General features: G+C 39.0%; 1 protein-coding gene across 5 annotated transcripts in view; it reads left to right on the forward strand.

Annotated features, from left to right (window-relative positions):
* Positions 1–19,259, forward strand: part of erg (ETS transcription factor ERG) — a 55,730-nt gene extending 36,471 nt beyond the window's left edge. For 3 of the 5 annotated variants that reach the window (XM_017489730.3, XM_017489733.3, XM_017489731.3), the window contains 9 exons: positions 3,112–3,386; positions 7,062–7,210; positions 8,350–8,553; positions 8,965–9,045; positions 12,383–12,454; positions 13,230–13,292; positions 13,505–13,561; positions 13,776–13,823; positions 15,993–19,259. In XM_017489730.3, the coding sequence (XP_017345219.1) occupies positions 3,112–3,386; positions 7,062–7,210; positions 8,350–8,553; positions 8,965–9,045; positions 12,383–12,454; positions 13,230–13,292; positions 13,505–13,561; positions 13,776–13,823; positions 15,993–16,513 (1,470 nt within the window). In that variant the 3' untranslated portion in view covers positions 16,514–19,259. The remainder of the gene's footprint in view (positions 1–3,111; positions 3,387–7,061; positions 7,211–8,349; positions 8,554–8,964; positions 9,046–12,382; positions 12,455–13,229; positions 13,293–13,504; positions 13,562–13,775; positions 13,824–15,992) is intronic. The other 2 variants (XM_017489732.3, XM_017489734.3) reach the window with 1 other exon arrangement.
* The last annotated feature ends 594 nt before the right edge of the window (positions 19,260–19,853 follow it).

A 19,853-nucleotide genomic window follows, 5' to 3' on the forward strand; every position in this document is an offset into this window, starting at 1 on the left:
CATGGTGCCAGGTCTTGAGAAGCTTTCATTTTGTAGAATTTATGTTATAGTATGTCTGTAGTATGACTGTAAAAGAGCTCGAGTAACACACTGCATTTACTCTTACATTTACTCAAATAAGTACAAAATACATTGTACTTGAAAGAATATTTGAGTATTACTGAATAGTGCCAATAGCTGTATATATGAGTGGACATCATAACAGGGAGTGAAATGTGAAGTCAAAATGTCTCAGAGGCCCTCTAGTGGCTGGCTACACTTTTTTACACTTTTTAACCCCGTCCATTCCCATGTTTACGAATGGATGAAAATGAAAATTGAGTTTTAAGTAGTTTTAAATTTTTGATGTCTAAGCTAGCTTGTAGTACTGATATTGTAACTAAAAGTAAACCAGCATGATTAACTGATGTCATGACATAAACCAAGGCAGCTAACACTAGCTAAATTCTATAATTTATGTCTGCATGACCTTAGTTTACACTTGAAAATATCTTGATGAGGTTAGCCAGTGTCACTCCTTTTTAAACAAGCTCCACTGACAACACAAGCAGAGCATTTGACATATCACAGCAAACCAGTGACTACATTTCCCATCTTGCACTGCGGCCTACAAACATGGCCGCCATGGACCGCAATTCCCAGAAAACACATTCATTCTATTCACGCACACCAGCATCTAGTCTCACACACAATCACACAACAGTTTAAAAAGACTTTCGAGCCATTCACTCTTGGCGAAGTATTGAGTGTTATCCCCGTACCAAGTGTTTGTACCCTGTTCCTTTTTTTGATTCATGTTCTTTGATCTTGTTTCTTATTTCTCATTCTCATTTCTTGCCTTGTCTCATTTATGCCTGTTTACAGATCACCTGACCCATTGCCTGTTTTTGACCACACTATTGTCTCTTGTTTTGGATTTGTCTGCCTGCCCCTCTTTATTAAAAGCTCTTATCTGCATTTGCATCCATCCTAACCTTCATTACGTCCACAACGTGACAATTTCTCTATTCAGATGGGTAACTTACTGCAGGTGTCAGAGCTAGATGAACATGATGGAGAACAGATATTCTTATTTTACATTTCTTAAAAAATAGGTCTTGTTGAGTGTAAATCTTGACTGCTGTTTATATTTTCAGTACGTACATTAGGCCACTTTAACTATTTATGCTTACATTACTTTGATTAAAACAATGGATAATGTCAGCTAGCTAACAATTGGCAGCTCAGTCATGACTCATAGTTCTAAAATCTTTTACTGACAACAGTAAAATAAATATGCCTGCTAATACTATACAACTGCAATTCAGCATTTTACATACAACATTAATTAATTATGCTGTATTTATAACTGTGAGTTAGCTAACATGTTTTAAGATGCACTTTAGGTAATGAATCGTGCACGTGCAATTACATGTCTATCACTAATATGAGTGGGTGAGAGGCAGACCCATTGTCTGTCCAGCTGTATTTACCAGTCCCTCCAGGATTTCATGATTTTGCGATCACAGAAATTAATGCAAAATTAAGCAAACTCCACAATATTTGGAGGAGCTTGCAATTTTTTTAAATCACTGCAGATTTTCGACAGATTTGGGCCAAGGCGGGTCATGTGATATCATCACAACGCGCATTCAGACAAAGCCCTCTTCGATTCACGTGTGTCAGACATAAGTACAGCGAAAAGTTCTCATTTACCAACAAACAAAACTGTGAAAGACCGTGCAAAAAAAAAATTCCAATTGAAATATCACCAATTAAAGTACTTTTACACAAAAAAGCACAGAAAACTCAGCAAGTTGCAATGCAAATTCTGAGGAAACTACAGCAAAATCAAACATTTTTGATCACAGAAATTAAAATCACAAAATCCTGTATGGACTGATTTACTGCACTGTCTCTGGCTCCAATTTTTTGCAAGATGGCAGCTCCCATTTCAACCCAAAAAAGGCTTCAAAAACACACAATTGGAGTGAATGGTGCCATTCTGTCCATACCGATCAGACCGTTGTGAGTTCAAATCCCAACACCACAAGCTGCCAATGCTGGGCCCTTGAGCATGGCCGTTAACCCTCAATTGATAAGTTGTATTAAAAAAAGAGAGCGAGATTAATGTAAGTCGTTCTGGATACAGGCGTCTACCTTAAATGTAAAAGTACATTTTATTCAACTATGTTTCTGTTACTTTTTTCCCATAGTTCTGTGGATTCTTTTGTTTATTTGGCTCTTGGTTGCCTGCCACACCTTCATAATAGGCCACACATTTCTCTAATCTAACACTAAACTAACATGGTCACATTATGTATGTACTGTCCACTTTTGGTGAAAATACAGTAGCATCAGTTTCCTCATTGGCTGATAGGCCAAAGTACGACATGTGCATGCTAAAATGCTTTTCTGCTCAATACGGTTGTAAAGAGTGGTTAGTAGACTTATCATAGGCTCCATGTCACCTGGAAACAGTAATTGTCCTCTGATCTCTCTCATCAACATGGTGTTTCTGCTCTGTGTAAGTTCTGGAGCATGGTTTGTGTGAAAATCCCAGATCAAAAGTCTCTGAAGTACTGAAACCAGTCTGTCTGGCACTGAGATCAGAATTTATCTCCATTCTGATCTTTAATGTGAACATGAACTGAAGCTCTCAACCTGGATCTGCATGATTTTATGCATTGTGCTGCTGCCAGCTGATTGGCTGTTTGAATACTGTTGTTTCTATTAAAGTGGCCCGTGAGTGTATATTATTCATATAAAGAGTAACGTGTTACACTAAAAGGGAAAGAAAAGGGTACTTGGCATCATTAATGGTTCTAGGTTTTAAAGGGGTTTTATTTGGAACCTTGCAAAGAAACGTTCTCAATTGTATTTTTCCTAATTAGAACATTAGAACTCTTTAGGATGCTAGGTGAGATCATTTTAAGTGCTCTTTAAGAGTGCAGTCTCTGTACTAAATTCTTTTTAACTCAGTTGCTTACTGGGATAATTGTTACTAACAACACTTACACCACTTCTACTTGAGTATGGTTTTTGACTACTCTACCCACCTCTGGATTGCAATAATATCACAGCAGAAAACTGCAATTTTACATATCTCTCCACTCCCTCTTCCATCTGTAGGAGGCGCTGTCCGTGGTGAGTGAGGATCAATCTCTGTTTGAGTGTGTCTACAGCGTGGCCCAGCAGGCCAAGCCAGACATGACAGCATCAGCAGTGAGTGAGTATGGCCAGAGTAAGCTGAGTCCCCGGGCCACACAGCAGGACTGGCTCACCCCTCCGCCTGGCCGTGTCACCATCAAGATGGAGTGCAACAACGGAGGAGGAGGAGCAGGAACCACAGGAGGCGGAGGAGGAGGAGGAGGAGGTGGAAGAGTGGGGCAAGTGAACGGCTCTAGGTGAGCACCACAATTGGCTTATGTAGTGTATAACTGACATTTAGCACTCTCATTTAACTAGTGCTAGACCATTTCTGTCATATTCATTTCTTTAAAATGAAGCTAACCAAACTACTAGTGTACAAAATAAAACTTTGTTACAAACTTTGTTACTAGTGTACAAAGTAAAATCTTCCATTCTTTTGGTCGCTGCTGGATTACATTTCTGCTCATTGGGCAAAACAGTTCAGGCTTCTTTAGACTCAGCTTATACTGTATACGTCAGAGTGAATGTGTATACTTGGTTAATAGCAATAAGAGTGAGTCTGTCAGTCTCACTTGAAACTGATATTTGAGAAGTCTGCTACTGGTGCAGAAATGAAGGGCGGTGTGTGGTAGAGAATTGGCTGTTTGGGTTTCGAGGCCTGAAATTAATCCACCAGGAGTTGTTAGAAACACAGGAGCCGAATTTATAGAGGGATCTGAATGCACCAGCACACACACATACAGGCACATAGACACACACTCAGATGCAGTGACACGTTGAGCTGTATGCGGATCCCGAACTCAAAACAGCTGTTTTTATTAAGCCCTCACTGTACCGTATGGACTGCTACATTAGAAATATTTAGAACTCATTATATACACACACCAGAGATAAAGAGGGAAAAGATTTTTATCTGAAAGCATACTGAGCAGAAAAGAGAGACTAACACAGACAGAGAGAGAGAGAGAAGGAGAGTGAATGAGTGTGTGTGAGAGAGATAGAGGAATATAATGGAATATGAGCATTTTTTTTTTTGGGTGAGTATGAAGCTCTGTGCTATAAGCACTAAAACCTGTATCCATCACAAGTCATAAAAATTTTTAAATCATAATTAATATGAGCCATTTCTACATTGCCTGAATATATGGAGAGAGGCCCCTTACTCACTTAGTCACGCCCCTTAGTCACTGAGAATATATCATTGCGAAAAGCAATAAAAGTGAGATACAGAGGATGAGAAGAGGATGTGCTGATTCCCCACAACTATTTCAATAGATCCTGTATAAAAAATATACACCATTAATAAAGTGTGCTGTTCACCATTTTTATTAAAAGATTCTGTGAACATCCCACTTTTCTGGTATTCACTACTTTAGGAGTAAAGATTCCGAAGTATTTTCACTTAGTCACATTTCTTAATATGGTGGAACACAGGGATGTTTGGTTAGTGGTTAATGCTAAGTGTAATTACATTATATACATACAATATTAGTTGATATTAGATTTACAGACACATCTGAGGGAAATTATGGTATTCCTGATCGTTCTGTCTAATTTTCACTGTCACTTTACTTTGATATTGCTATTATAAAGCACTTAAAATGTTCAGTCATTAGCAACCCTGCTAAAAAAAAAAAAATTAGAAACCATCACAGAAATACCAATGGTTTCCATTATAAATAGCATTTCCACAAAACCATCAGCTAAGCATTAGAACCATTACCATTACCAGTCCTTAATGGTGTTCACTAGGCATAACATGTCACCAATAGCAGGCAACAAATTACCAGTAGAGACCCACAGGGACCATTACATTTTCCATTAAAACTAATACAATTCCCATTATAACCATTAAAACTGTTAGAAATTCTATGAGGGTTTGTATTGGTTTTTTTCGGCAGGGAACTTAATGCTTGGTGTTCATATTTACAAGTTGCCTAGCAACAGTGTTCCTATGACTATAAGCATGTAAATATTTCCCTCAGAGCTGAAGTAAACCTGGGGAGCAACCAGGTTTAGTGTTGCTAAACTGGCCTTAACCCCAAACGTTTTACCCAAAATATTTGCGTTTTTTTTTTTTACTTGAGGAGCCACCCAAAAATAACCTATGTATGGAGAAACTGTGCACTTGAATGGCACGTGTATCATCTGTTCACCTTTCATGTTGTTGAATTCACAAAAAGTTTCATTTGAACCCACCAATACGTAGAATTTAGTAAGACTGCTTCCACTTGCATTCATTTTTTCCTCCCATTATTCCTGTGTACTTGATCACATTTATTATTCAGCTCTTTGTCAAAAAAAAAGAACAAAGTCACCACATGGTGTTATAGCCACTCTTCAGAGTCTGACAGAAATTCTTGGATGGGTGACACCATGTGATCTTCTGCCCAACCTGCTTAACTCTAAAAAGTGGGAACTGATCCTAGGACATAAAATCCAATATGGTTACCCTCCTGCTGTCCAATTGAGAGACAATTTTTGGAGCTTTTTTGCAACACGGCCTGCCACACAGATTCGAGACTGAGCTGTTTTTCTGATGAAGGGTCTGTCTTGCTCAATTATTTAAACAGTAAATGGGGACAAACTGGTGAGTGTGTTAAAAAAAATGCCTCAGCGGCTCTTGATGGAGTCTGCAGTCATAGGCGTTTATGGGTGTGCAAGTGAAACTGAGAATTCCTTCGGGATTCTTAGCATGGCTTTGCTGGAGGACAAGAAGAAAAGGTTTAAGGTGGTTGAATGTGCTGCAGCATTTGGGGAACGAAAGAATGTGAGGGTACATGGACTTCTAAACACTTTGAGTGTATACATGGAATTTATGCATGTAGTCTGTAATGAACAGTGTAACATGATTGAAAGCTCACTGTGAGCCGCTGTGCCTAAGTAGGCCAATAGGTGGCTAGCACATGAACGGGATAGTAAGAAGGGCTGTAGGCTGTTCGTGTCCTTGGCAAGCTGTTCTGAGCCTGATGGGAAATTCCAGCAGTGATCCTGCACATCTGCTGCCTAAAGCTTGAGCCAGACTGCACCTCAAAGATACGCCAATATATGAATACAAATGTCCTTTCAGAGACAGCGAGACTTAGCCTCAGTCAGTTGTAACTGTTACCCATATTTTGAACTATTTAAACACATTATATAGCTAGTCCATATCATCAATGTCAAATGGTCTCACACTTAAACAGCATAATGTGTATGAAGAGTTAAAATGATAAAGTAGTTGTATTAAATATATTAAACAGCCACATTAAATTGCTCTTCCGACTTTTTCATCAGATCAGGTTTATAAAATTGGACTGCCCTCCATTTGGATATCAGGAACTCCAGAAAAAATGCATGGCTGACAGCAAGAAGTTTCATCTCTTTTAAAATGTGTGATGCCCCTGTGGTTGTTAAATTCTCTAGAAATATTTGGGATATCGCCTTCCATTCCAAGAATGTGACATGTTTCTGTGTAGTAATCGCTGACTGCATGCTTGTAAGTAAAATGTTTGTAAGTCATTTGCAAACTGGAACCCGTGTTTATTCATCAAAAGCTCTAAGCAGCCACATCTCATGCCAACATCATAAAAATGAAGCGAATGTGGCCACATTTCGGTCACAAGTGCCACAAGTTCGCTGACCAAACAGGAAGTGGTGGTCATGCAGGCGCAAACATTCACTCACAAGATGTTTAGCTTATAATGAAAAGCAGCAGTGAATCTTGGCACCAGAAGGCCTATAAATTTATTCTGTGTAGCTCCTTCAGTCTTCATTTTCTGGCCTTCAGAGCAGTAACCCGCAGCAGAGATCAGAGATGATTTACTTCACGTTTATAGACTTTTGTGTGTCTGCCTGTAGTACAGAAGAGAATTATTCGATCAGATGCTGAGATTATGTCTGCATTTCACAATATTTTCATTTTTGTTTGTGTGTGTGTGTTTGTACAGGAGCTCTCCAGATGACTGCAGTGTGGGGAAAGGAAAGATGGCAAGTGGAGGTGATGGTGCTCCAATGACCTACAGCAGCTACATGGAGGACAAGCATGCCGCCCCTCCCAATATGACGACCAATGAGCGCAGAGTCATTGTACCTGCAGGTCTCACACACACACACACACACACACACACACACACACACACACACACACACACACACACACAGCGTGCATTAAACTCTACATATGTCTATTCCTGGCTTCATTTACTCTGTGTGTGTGTGTGTAGACTTCTTCCTTGGGTCAGAACCCTAAGAGGGTGGGGACAAGTGAACTTTGCCAACAGAGAGAGGTTGTCTTATCAGAGATCCCCAACACACACACACACACACACATACACACACACTCAAACACACACACACACAGGCATTCTTTAGTTCTACCAATCCTGTGTGTGTGTGTGTGTGTGTGTGTGTGTGTGTTCATATGCGTGCATGTGCCAGGCTTTCTCAGGTTGAGCAACACTTTTGTCCCCAAAAGTACAAATGCAACTTCCTCCTCAGCTAAAGTTGACAGGCACAGTGAGGCAGCATGTTTAGTGCATCCTGTTTTCACTCTGCTGAGAGACAATGGACACAGGGGACGCAGGAATGCAGCGGCAGGAAGCACATCCCTAAGCGCACAGAGCTGAACAGATTTGTGAGCTCTCACTCGTAAAAGGAGGGTCAGCAGAGCTCAGCGGGACTAAGAAAGGTTAAGAAGGTTTAATGAAGGTTACAACAACATCGTGGACAGACGTAGGCAGTGTTGCACACACTTACACAGAAACTTAACGTGAAAAATACTTATTAATTTACTACAACAACGACCAGGGAAAACCAGTTTTCTCTCACATTTCTCTTGGCATAAACACTGTCTACTACGAAGACAATGGCACCGTAATACTTCTACGTTAAGTGTTTTCCTGTTATAAAGAAAACACTTAACATGGTTTAATGCATAAGACAGTGATATTGGTGGACCGCATTTACTGTACAACTTATTAATAAAGCATACTATGTATTAATAAGATGTGTGCTAAATTTGGTTCAAAATTTGGACTGTGTGTAGGATAAGCGGTGCAGAAAATGGATGGATGGATGAGTGCAATAACAATAATATGAATACACCTGAAAATAATCATTTGTTAATTTAATTCCCACCTCTCTTCAAATAAATAAGTGACACAAAGATAACTAATTGTGTGTTTGTGTGTGTGTGTGTGTGTGTGTGTGTGTGTGTGTGTGTGTGTGTGGTTGTAGACCCCACGCTATGGACGCCGGATCATGTGCGTCAGTGGCTGGAGTGGGCTGTAAGGGAATACGGCTTGCTGGAGGTGGACATCTCACTGTTCCACAACATTGATGGCAAGGAGCTCTGTAAGATGAGCAAAGAGGACTTCCAGCGTCTCACGCCCAGCTACAATGCTGACATCCTACTGTCTCATCTCCACTACCTACGGGAGAGTGAGTGACTCACACACACACACACACACACACACACACACACACACACACACACACACACACACACACACACACACACACACGCGCACAGCTATTTCATACAGTAACTGAAGAGTGAATGCTGCATGCTGTTAACTTTACTGATCGACTGAATGTTTCATTTGGCATTTTGCAGCTCTATCACAGTGACGCATGCGCCGTACTTACACCCTTTATTTATGTTCCCTTCCCATTTTCTGCTACTCTCCCTCTCCTCCCTCATTTCTTCCTGTCCCTCTCTCTTTCTACCTCTCCATCCTTTTGTTTCTCTCCATCTTGTTAGCACACCACAAGGTTTTTTTTTAGCTTTTTTTTAATATATTTTTTGTATTTTATCACTCCCCTCTTTCAAAAGAATGTTTTCTTCCTCAGCTCCACTTCCCCATTTGACTTCAGACGATGTTGACAAAGCCTTGCAAAACTCGCCACGGTTAATGCATGCACGTAACACAGGTAAGAAGGCTCATGCATCACTCGGCAACTGGACAGGTGCTCTGTATGTGCATCACAGCCTAAGTAGTTATTGGCTTTACTGAGGATCAGGAGCCAAAATACTGTGCAAAAGAGTTTTGGCCGGCAGGTGGCACCATTCAGCTTCGGTAGCGCAGCTCAAATGAGTTTTACATTTTTTTTTTTTATATATGTGGAGTAAGAAATGCAAGAAACGAATGCAAAATAAAGCAACCTCGGCAATATTCACAGCAGCTTGCAGTTTTTCAGATTTTCTGCAAATTTGGGCCAAGATGTGTCATATGACGTCAACACAACATGCATTCGCTCAAAGCCCTCTTTGATTCACGCATCAAACATGAGTACAGCTAAAAGGTCTCATTTACCAAAAAACATCACTGTGAAAGATGTGTAATTTTGTGCAATTGCAATTTCGTGATTTTTACACAAAAAAGAGCAAAAAACTCCACAAATTGCATCGCAAATTTTGAAAACAGCTGAAGCAAAAGCAAGCATTTTTGGCTGCGACAATCACAATAAAAAACCCATTGTGAAATCCTGTATGGACTGATTATAGTTTTTCCTTCTGACTTGGGCTTCTCTGCTGGCCGAAATCTCCACTGGACAGCTTCAACATGGTGACGTGAAACATTCTTGTAGATTTATCAAGCACTCTGCTTACAGCCTCTGCCTGTTTATGGGCCTTCAGGTGCATGTTGTGCTGTAGTTATCTCCATATATCTATTTTTCTTGCACTTGAAATGCTTGCCAGTTTGGAGTGATACCACTGTCAGAAGTCAGCAAATAAAAACAGCTGAGTACAATAGTTTGCACACCTTTTAGCAGGGACTTGCAGAGAGTTCCTCAGGGGCAGGGGCTCAAATGTTAAAAAAAAAAAAAAAAGAAAAAAGAAAAAGGGGGGGGGGGGCATATCACCAAAGAGCTAATTTTACTACTTTAATAACTTTAATTACATATTCTTATAACCCTGGTAGACATTGTAAACAGACACAATGTGTGGTCACAATAATGGATTGAATGACATGAATGACATATTGGAATGAATGACACTAACAAAACCTAATGGTATTTTATTTTTTACATTTATAGAAATAATTACAACAAACATTTAGTGGAGAGATGAACCCAAAGATTTTCTTTAAAAGAAAATTTAAACATTATGAAATTAAATAAAAACTATTAATAAAAAGTATTATGATCCACAAATGTAGTAACACACCCACTGTATGTCATTTGCTGTAAAAGTCTGTAAAACTATTCATTTCACAATTTAATTTATATTTGGCAGTAGCACTTTATTTCCATAAAACTGCAGCACTGCTTGCTGAACTGGCTTTTTAGTCTCAAAGCGTGTCATTTTTGCCTTCTAAATTGCATTTTAAAAAGATAAACTGAGATTTTAATGATTTTATATCACGATTTTTTCATATCACTTTAGGCTACAGGACTAAACTTACCATATTAGTTAACAAGGGGCAAGTTACTATATGTATATAGTAGAACTATATTTGGGATCTTGAAAAGTGGTTTCATTATTATTCTGTGCTGCGACTCTGCAGCTTATGCTGAATGCAGCAGATGCTTTCAGTTTGTAGCATCTTTTGAACGTTGTCCAACTGAACTAAATGGTTTTTATTTATATAAAAAAGCAAAATTACAGTGGGGGCTAGGGTAATCAGTGTATGGCCGAACAGAACAATGTGTAACACCGACTATCATTATTTGTAAACATATGATGCCTTTTTTGCAACTATCTTTGCAAGTATCTGTCTCATATTAGCTCACCTTTTTTCACCCATGTTGACAAGGAAGCTGTCCCTTTCGCTTCTTCCTCCTTCCTCCTTCAATTTTTCTTTAATGTTCTGCTGTCTCTGTCTGTTTGGCATCATGCCTTTACTGACAATATAACATACATATAATATAACATAACAAGGTTACTTGCATGTCTGGAAATTTAACGAACTTGAGTAGCTGGTACTTATCAACACATTCCCTCTCAATCAGTTTGAAAACTATCGGCAAAAAGCATATAAAATGCTGCTAATATTACGAAAAGGTTAGCAGAAGAGCTAGTGGTGTCAGCATACCTGTCTGCCTGTTGAAGCAAGACGCACTGCGATTGCATCATAACAACGAGACTCTCTGACGGCAGACTCGAGTCGGACAAATAAATAGGAAAATTCTCAGACTTTCTTGTGATTAATTTGCTACTGTTTTCTGCATGCTCTAATGTTAATTTGAATTCAAATACTTTTTACATAATATCATTGTTTATTAATAGATGTTGGGAGGTGAGATGATGTTCTAAAAAAATAATTTAGAAAAAGGGCAGGGGCTCGAGCCGCCAGAGCCAACCCCCCCACCCCCCCCCCCCCCCATTCTGCACATCCCTGCCCTTTGGAGAAAATGAAAGAGTAAAATAAAACAATTTACAGCAAGATATTGTCCAGCATGATACAGTAAAATAGTGTTTCAAGAATATTAATAATGAACAAAAAAAAATTATGGAAGCAGTTCAAAAGCGTCTTCCTTCCTGAATGTGATATAAATATTCTTTAGGTAAGGAATAATCCATGGTTATTATTGTTGGTTGTTTTCCAATAACTCAAAATCAACAATTTCACATTCTGATTTCTTTAAGAAGAATGCATAATACATTTGGTCTGTAGTTAAATTTAAAGTGACGGAACCTCCGCAACACAGATTATTTCTAGATATGGCTTACAGTATATGTAACCGCTATAAACAGTTTCAGACCTGTCTCTTTTTCTTGCACTTGCTTGAAGCAAAAAAAAAATGCAGCTTGTCATGTTATTAGTGAACCTCAAAGTGCAGAATGCACCTTCCTGAACACTTCACTGCAAAAACTTCAAGAAAGAGCTTTACCAGTGAACTCTCACTTCAGCCTTCTTCCAATAATGTTAAATAAACGTCTCCTTACAGTAGATTATTCTTTGTTGAATTCCAACATTAACAAAAGCAACAAAATGATCATTTAATTATTATGCTTAAATTAGCCTGTGTGTATGAGGTTTTTAAACATTAATGTATTAAAAGGAGCACATTTATATAGAGCTGTAATTTGCTTTGCAGCCACTGTCCGAGCCGTGCTGTTGTAGAAAATTATTCAGCACATTTTGATCTTGACCAATCAGATTTGAGAACTCAACAGCGCTGTGATATAATACCTTTGAGACCCTATCAAAAGTATTTTGCGCTTTTCACCCAAAAACCGTTGAGATTGCAAATCTTTACACTCGGCTGTATCTTGTGTAAGTGTTATACGTGATCTCATTGTAATTAGAACTGTCTTGTGCAGGGGGTGCAAGCTTCATCTTCCCCAACACTCCTGTCTACCCACCTGACACTCCCAGAGCCCCTGCAAGACCAGGTCAGTTCTGCTTCCCTATATTCTATTCATGGTTATTATAAAAACATTATACATGGGCTAATCAGGAGGAGAAAATATTTGTAGCTCTGGGTACATCATGTTAAAGTGTGCATATTTTAATCCTGCTGCAGTTTTTATCCTTGTCCGCTGCTCCTTACTTTAATCCCTGAGGTCAACCACAGAAACTAAACCAGCCACACACACACACACACACACACACACACACACACACACACACATACACACACACACACACACTCTGTTACTGATGGATAGATACTGATATAGTGCACACAAACACACGCCCCGCCTCCATCCTGTGTGCACGGAGTTTGCGTCTTCTCCTTGTGCTTCGGGGGTTTCCTCCAGGTACTCTGGTCCAAAGACATGCGCTGTAGTCTGACTGGCATTTCTAAATTGTCCGTAGTATGTGAATAGGGCAGTGGTAACTCAGTAGTTAAGACATTGGCCTACTGATTGGAAAGTCATGAGTTCAAACACCAGCACCGCCAAGCTGCCACTTTTGGGCCCTTCAGCAAGGCCCTTAACCTACAACTGCTCAGATGTATAAATGAGATAAATGAAGATAAGAACATCTAACAAATGTCATAAAAAAATTTATAAAATGTGAATGGGTCTTCAGGCTCCCCCTGACCCTGTGTAGGATAATCGATACAGAAAATGTATGGATGGATGGATGGTAACACACACCCTCCTGTCAGGTTAAATGTAAGTGCATGTAGTATATAGTGCAGTAATTTCCATTCTCTTCTAGATTTAGCTTATGAAGCTGCCAGACGATCTGCATGGCCACCCCAGTCAGCGTCAACCAATAAAGGTAATTGAATTTTTTAAAACACCAGTGTTCTTTTCCACTTAGCTGAACAAAAATATGAAACAAATTACCATCTCAAGAATGATGGGTGTCCATGCTCTGTTGACTTTGTCGCTGCCTGAAATAGTAACAAGTTGCAGTATACAGTTATACAGTATATCTAGTTCTACAGTGTCAGAAACATTGTGAACTTTCTATGTATATGTATGTGTTAGTTTTACAGTCTTCACCAGCCATTGTCACCAAAACAGAGGAGCAGAGGCCACAACTTGGTGAGAATTATTACTTCCTAATGTGTCACTTCAATGTATCAGAGCTGGAACATGACACAAACAACTCTAATCTTGTCAATGCAATGTCCCATTTCTCAGTATATTGCAGTAGTTCAAATTAATGTTTACCTTTATTTGTTATGCACTTATTAAATATTGGAATACGTCATGTGTAATCAATCATCGCACTAACTGATAACTTCACATATGTCAGATCCATATCAGGTTTTGGGACCAACGAGCAGCAGGCTGGCAAACCCAGGTAATGTTTGAATTGTACTGTCAGTGAAGTTTGCATCCTTGGCCTAGATGTGATTTGTCTTAATTGAGTTCTAGAGGAGCAAATTGCACACAGAAGAGTTGTAAGAGCCAGTGTAAGAACTTTTTTTTTTTTTTTTTTTTTTTGGGGGGGGTGGGGGTGGGGGTGGGGGTGGGGGACGACAAGTTAGGGGTTAGTAAGTGTTCACAGAAGAGATGGGTCTTTAGCCATTTATTTATTTTTTTAAAGATAAAGACGGATTCTGCTGTTTGGATTGATGTTGGAAGTTCATCCCACCACCTAGGGACAGTCATTTTGAAGGTTCTTAAAGGGACCTTGAGCCACACTGAGTAGGCACCAACAGGCGTCAGGTGTTAACTGATCGCAGGTTGCACGAGAGAACATAAACCTCAAGGAGAGTGTTGAAGTAGGGGGGTGCTGTTCCAAATAAGGTCTTTATGTGAGCATCATGGCCTTGAATTTGATGCGGACAGCTACAGGAAGCCAGTGGAGGGAGATGAAGAGGGGTGTGACATGGGCCTTATGGGCTGGTTGAAAACAAGGCATGCTGCTGCATTCTGAATCATCTGAATGGGTTTGATGGAGCTGGCTGGGAGGTCCAATAGTAGTGTGTTGCAGTAGTCCAGTTTTGAGTTAGGGTCTGATTGTGTTGATGTTATGCAGAATGGACCTACAGGACCATGAATTTTTTGAAAAGTGGTCTGTAAAGTTCAAGTGGTCATCAAAAGTCACTCAGGTTTCTGGCTGTCGTGGGTGGTTTGAGTGTGCTTGAGCCTAGCTGTATTGTGAGGATGTGAATGATTGAGGCAGGGATAACAAGAAGCTCTGTTTTTGCCAAGAAAAACACTTGCTTTCTCTGAGACATGTGAAGGCAACTGCATCTTTTTTGAACTACTGCTCATGCTGCATCACAGGGCAGCATAACACACTTTGAGAAAAGTACTATCTAACCTCTTCCACTCAGAGATGGCCAATTTTGCTCCCTTGACACCCAGCCATGGGTGGTTTTGGCATTGTCAGGATTTAAAATTGTAATCTCCTGACAGTAGGGTGAACTTTTTTCTGTTATACCACAAGGCAGGCTCCTGCTGCACCCATAAAAATCTTGCATGGTAGCACTACTTGTATTGTTCTCCTCTTGATATTTCACTTTGCTTGTATTTCCTCATTTGTAGGTCCCTTTGGATAAAAACTTCTGCTAAATGAATAAATGTAATGTAAATGTAAATTTTAGCCTTCACCCCCATGGGTTGGTAGCTGTCGTATGATAGAGGAGAGATGGCTAATGGGTGGGAATTGGGAGGTAACCAAATTGTAGGGAAATCCTGAGGTTTTTTTTTTCTAGACCTTTAAGAATGATATAATTGTAAAGAAAATGGATTCACAGTGTTTCCTTGTAGTGGATCTGGCTGGCTTGTGCACTTCAGATTTCTGTTAACATTTGCAATTTGCACAGGCACCACAGGGTCCTAAAAATGATAAAGTCCTTCTTTCAGTCTGATTGTTGTGCAGTATTGTGATGGTATGGTGATAGTGTGGTACATACTGTAGGCCTGAGTTCACTACGAGGAACTGTTGAACTGTTTTTATTTAATCAGTTTGTTTAATTAGTTTTTACATTCCTCAAAGAACATTCTTAACTGACATACATTACATAAAGTGTATTGTTTCCTGAAAATTGTAGTGATTATAATACATAGACAGCATTCTAACTGAATCTAAGTCAGGTGTAGATGACAACAATGAACCATGCATGTATTCCTAGAATGTCACTAAGCTGCTACAGCATTTTAATAGTAGTAATGCAAACATAAATGTTCTGTATTGTTAGTGTTTGTCTAACTAGAACGTTTACAAAGGTTTTAAAAGACATTATTATGTTAATATTACAGTCTAACCTTCAACCTGCCAAATACCTGTTAAACATTCAGCTAAGGTTTTTTGAACAGTTTTAAGAGCTTTTAGTTCTTATCAAGTTCAATCTGTTGTAAGTTTTCTCTGTTTTGAGAATGTTTTTATCAAATATTGATCAATGTTCCTCCAATATTCTGTCTTATTTTTATTTGGTGGTGTGTGTGTGTGTGTGTGTGTGTGTGTGTGTGTGTGTGTGTGTGAATGTAATGGTGTGTATTTGTGTGATTCTCCCCACAGGTTCGGGTCAGATCCAGCTGTGGCAGTTCCTTCTGGAGCTGCTCTCGGACAGCGCGAACTCGAGCTGCATCACATGGGAAGGCACAAATGGCGAGTTCAAGATGACCGACCCAGACGAGGTGGCTCGGCGCTGGGGAGAGCGTAAGAGCAAGCCCAACATGAACTACGACAAGCTGAGCCGTGCTTTGCGCTACTACTATGACAAAAACATCATGACCAAGGTGCATGGAAAGCGCTATGCCTACAAATTCGACTTCCATGGCATTGCCCAGGCCTTACAGCCTCATCCTCCTGAGTCCGCCATGTACAAATACCCTTCTGATCTGCCCTATGTGAGCTCCTACCACCCCCATACGCAGAAAATGAACTTTGTATCACCTCACCCCCAGGCGCTGCCCGTCACGTCCTCTGGCTTCTTCGGTGCACCCAACCCTTACTGGAACTCACCCGGAGCTGGCATCTACCCCAGTCCACGCCATCCAACCACCCACATGCCGCCTCACCTGGGCACCTATTACTAGGTGTCTCAGTGTGGGCAGGAAAATAACAGCATCCCTCCTGAGTTGAACTGGAGCGCCCTCAAGAGGCTGAAAATAGCAGCTTTGTGCTGGGCCAGGGAACTGGATATGGTGGTGTAATTATCTACACAGGAGAAGAAAGTAAGAAATGGAGGAGGCACACAATAACAAACATGTAAAGAAACCAGAATTTGACTGTGGGATGTTGTAATCAATACTTTTTAAGAGGTTCTCAATTGTATGTAGACCAGTGAGTCTAAATTACATCAGATTATCTAAGTAATGCAAAATAACAATGCAAACAAAAGGTCCTGCGCAATTTGACTGCAATGCAATAAATATTTCAAGGCCAAGTAGCTTGTACATGCTGTCTGCAAGGCTAAACAAGCATTCTTATGGGCACAAGATGGCCTCTGGACACAATGCTAACATATTCAAGACTTTAAGGTCAGCAGCAGGTCATTAAGAGAATGTGAAAGAGGACAATCTAGCAAGTTGCATTCATGTAAAAAGGGCTTTTAATTTACCAAAGACAAAAAAAATTTAGGTGCATGAACAGTTATATATTATTCTATATGTTTTAAGTATTAAACTACCTTCATTTGAATAAACATATCAGAGAGAGTTAGTAAGATGTAAATGAATTAAACAGGTGGGTGAAGTGTGAAAGTAAGAGAATGGCACAGAGAGAGAAAATGGAAAATGTTGAGTATTAGTCAGGGAATGAGATGAAGGCAAGGTAAAGAAAGTATCAAGTATTACTGCTTTGGATATAAACTGCCATATTTATCAGTATTATACTACAAAGTAGTTCATATGGCATTATAGAGGATAAAGAAGGGACATTTACTTGATTGTTAATTTCATAAAGGGAAGAACCTTGAAAATGATTTTGTTTAAAAAAAAAACTGGAAATGGAAATATTCTTTAAGTGTTTTAAATGACCTCAAACATTTTTAGACAGAGGTGGATTTTTAAAATCAGTGCCTTATTGAAGAAGTTCTTCACACATTGGTGGAGGTTTTACCAAAGTACCAGTTTATGTGTTGTTATTATTATTATTTTCTGAGTCGCGAACGCTGTGCGTTTGTCAGATTGAAGTATACAATTCAGTGTTATATTTCATTTTATATGATAGATATATAACTTATGCATTTAAACACTACGAGTTGATCTCAGCCAGCTAAATACAGACATTTATATGATAGTTTTAGGAGAAAGAAAAAACGTGGACCAAAGTTAGCAAAAGAAAGTGAACCGCTGTGGCCTTTGAACTTTAAGCTCTATAAACAGTATGATTGTTTACAAATGTAAGCCATGTGTGCTAATATAAAATGAATTGTTTGTGAAAGCTGGTCTGGTTTGGCATTCAGACCTGTCTCAGTGTTAGCAGCATTTACACATAAGACTTCAGAGTAAAAGTATGTAAATCTCTAACAACTGAACAACTGGACTGATGCTCTGAGATTGGTGACAAATGGCGGAAAACATACTTTCATAAATTATATGATTTTCTACTGAATAAATTTAATAAACTATTTTGAAACCAAACTTCTTTTCAATGTGTAAAGAATGGTGTTATAGTAAATTACATTTTATTAAGTGTATTATAGTCAGTTACAAATAAGAAAAAACATTTCTGTTAAATAAATTTTATTTGCTTAAACTACTGAATTACTATAAATAGTGAAAGGCTTCATGATTATTCACAATTAAATCATTATTGACATTTTCCACATATTACACAGTATAATTGTACTGAGAATACATTACATATTACCAGCTACTGTACTGAATATATTTTAAATAACTAAAAAAAGCAATAGAAACTGTGTGTGTGTGAGTGTGTGTGTGTGTGTGTGTGTGTGTGTGTGTGTGTGTAAATAGAATGACAGACTCTAACATAAGCGTGCTTAACATGAGTTCATATGTTGCCACAACAAATTTAGAAACATGAGACTGTTCGAAACATTCTGAGGAGGAAAGAATATCATCCACTATCATAATAATCCAAGAATGACAGTAACTAGAAAAAATATTTCAACATAAAGTATAGTGTAAAATGTAACTAAAATTCCTTTAGCCGTATTTGAATATTGTGATTTTGTTCATTTCTCATTTTGTTCATGTTCTTCTAGAATGTTATAATTATGTTGGCTTAACAAAGCCAGCATACTTTTGTGCTTTATAAGATGCAAGTTGCCATGACTTTTCTAAGTGATCGGAATTACGGAATTCTTGTCTATCTAGTCAACTGTAAAAGTATTGGCACCCTATCTCTCTGTCTCTCTTTTTTTCTTAATACTGCACATTACCTTCAGATTTCAAACTGATAAGTATTTTAAACTCTCAAGTTTGTCATGACGGACTTTACCTATCTAGTTTGTACAATATAAATAAAAACCGTCTGATTTGCTGGTAAGATGCTGCATTTTATCAATCAAATGCATATAGAATACACACACTGCATCAGCACAGAAATCTTCTGTCCTATAATGGTTATCTGTTAATATTTAGTGGAAGCTTTTATCCTTTTGTAATCCGTGCCTATTCATTTCATTTCAATACCGCTTATCTCCTTTACTGCTTTATTGTGTTTGTTTTGAAACTTAACCTGAAAATCTATCTGTAGGCTGCAACCACACTCTATTCACTATATAGTGCACTATCTGTAAGTCCATGTAATATGATAATACATAATTAACTGTGACCTTAGAATTCACTTTGATCTGTATGATGAAGAGGGTGGGGAGCATTGTTACTTAGGTGTTAGCACATTTCCCTCACACCTCTGGCGTTGGGAGTTCCTGCCTCTGCCCTTTGTGGATGGAGCTTGTATGTTCTCCCTGTGATTTGGGATTTTCCTCCAGGTACTCCGGTTTCCTCCCCCAGTTCAAAGACATGCATTGTAGACTGATTGGCATGTCCAAATTGTCCGTAATTTGTGAATGGTTGTGTGAGTGTGAGTGTGTGAGTGTGATTGTTCCACACCATCCAGGGGGTTCCCTGCCTTGTGCCCCTAGTTCTCTGGGATAGGCTCCAGGCATCCCGTGACCTTGTGTAGGATAAGTGGCACAAAAAATGGATGGATGGATGGACGGGTGGATGATGAAGAAGGTGTGGTGTTGGCACATTGCCAGCCCCCTGGCTTTTAATATGGGCTTTATGTTAGAGAAAATTATTATACTGTCTTAGAATTATTAGCAAACAATGCAACTGATCCCATATACAGCCCTCTACTAATACTGACACCCTTGGTAAATATGAGCAAAGAAGGCTGTGAAAAATTCTCTTTATTGTTTAACCTTTTGATATATATATATATATATATATATATATATAT

Source organism: Ictalurus punctatus, chromosome 16 (assembly GCF_001660625.3).
Source record: "Ictalurus punctatus breed USDA103 chromosome 16, Coco_2.0, whole genome shotgun sequence".
Taxonomy (NCBI): domain Eukaryota; kingdom Metazoa; phylum Chordata; class Actinopteri; order Siluriformes; family Ictaluridae; genus Ictalurus; species Ictalurus punctatus.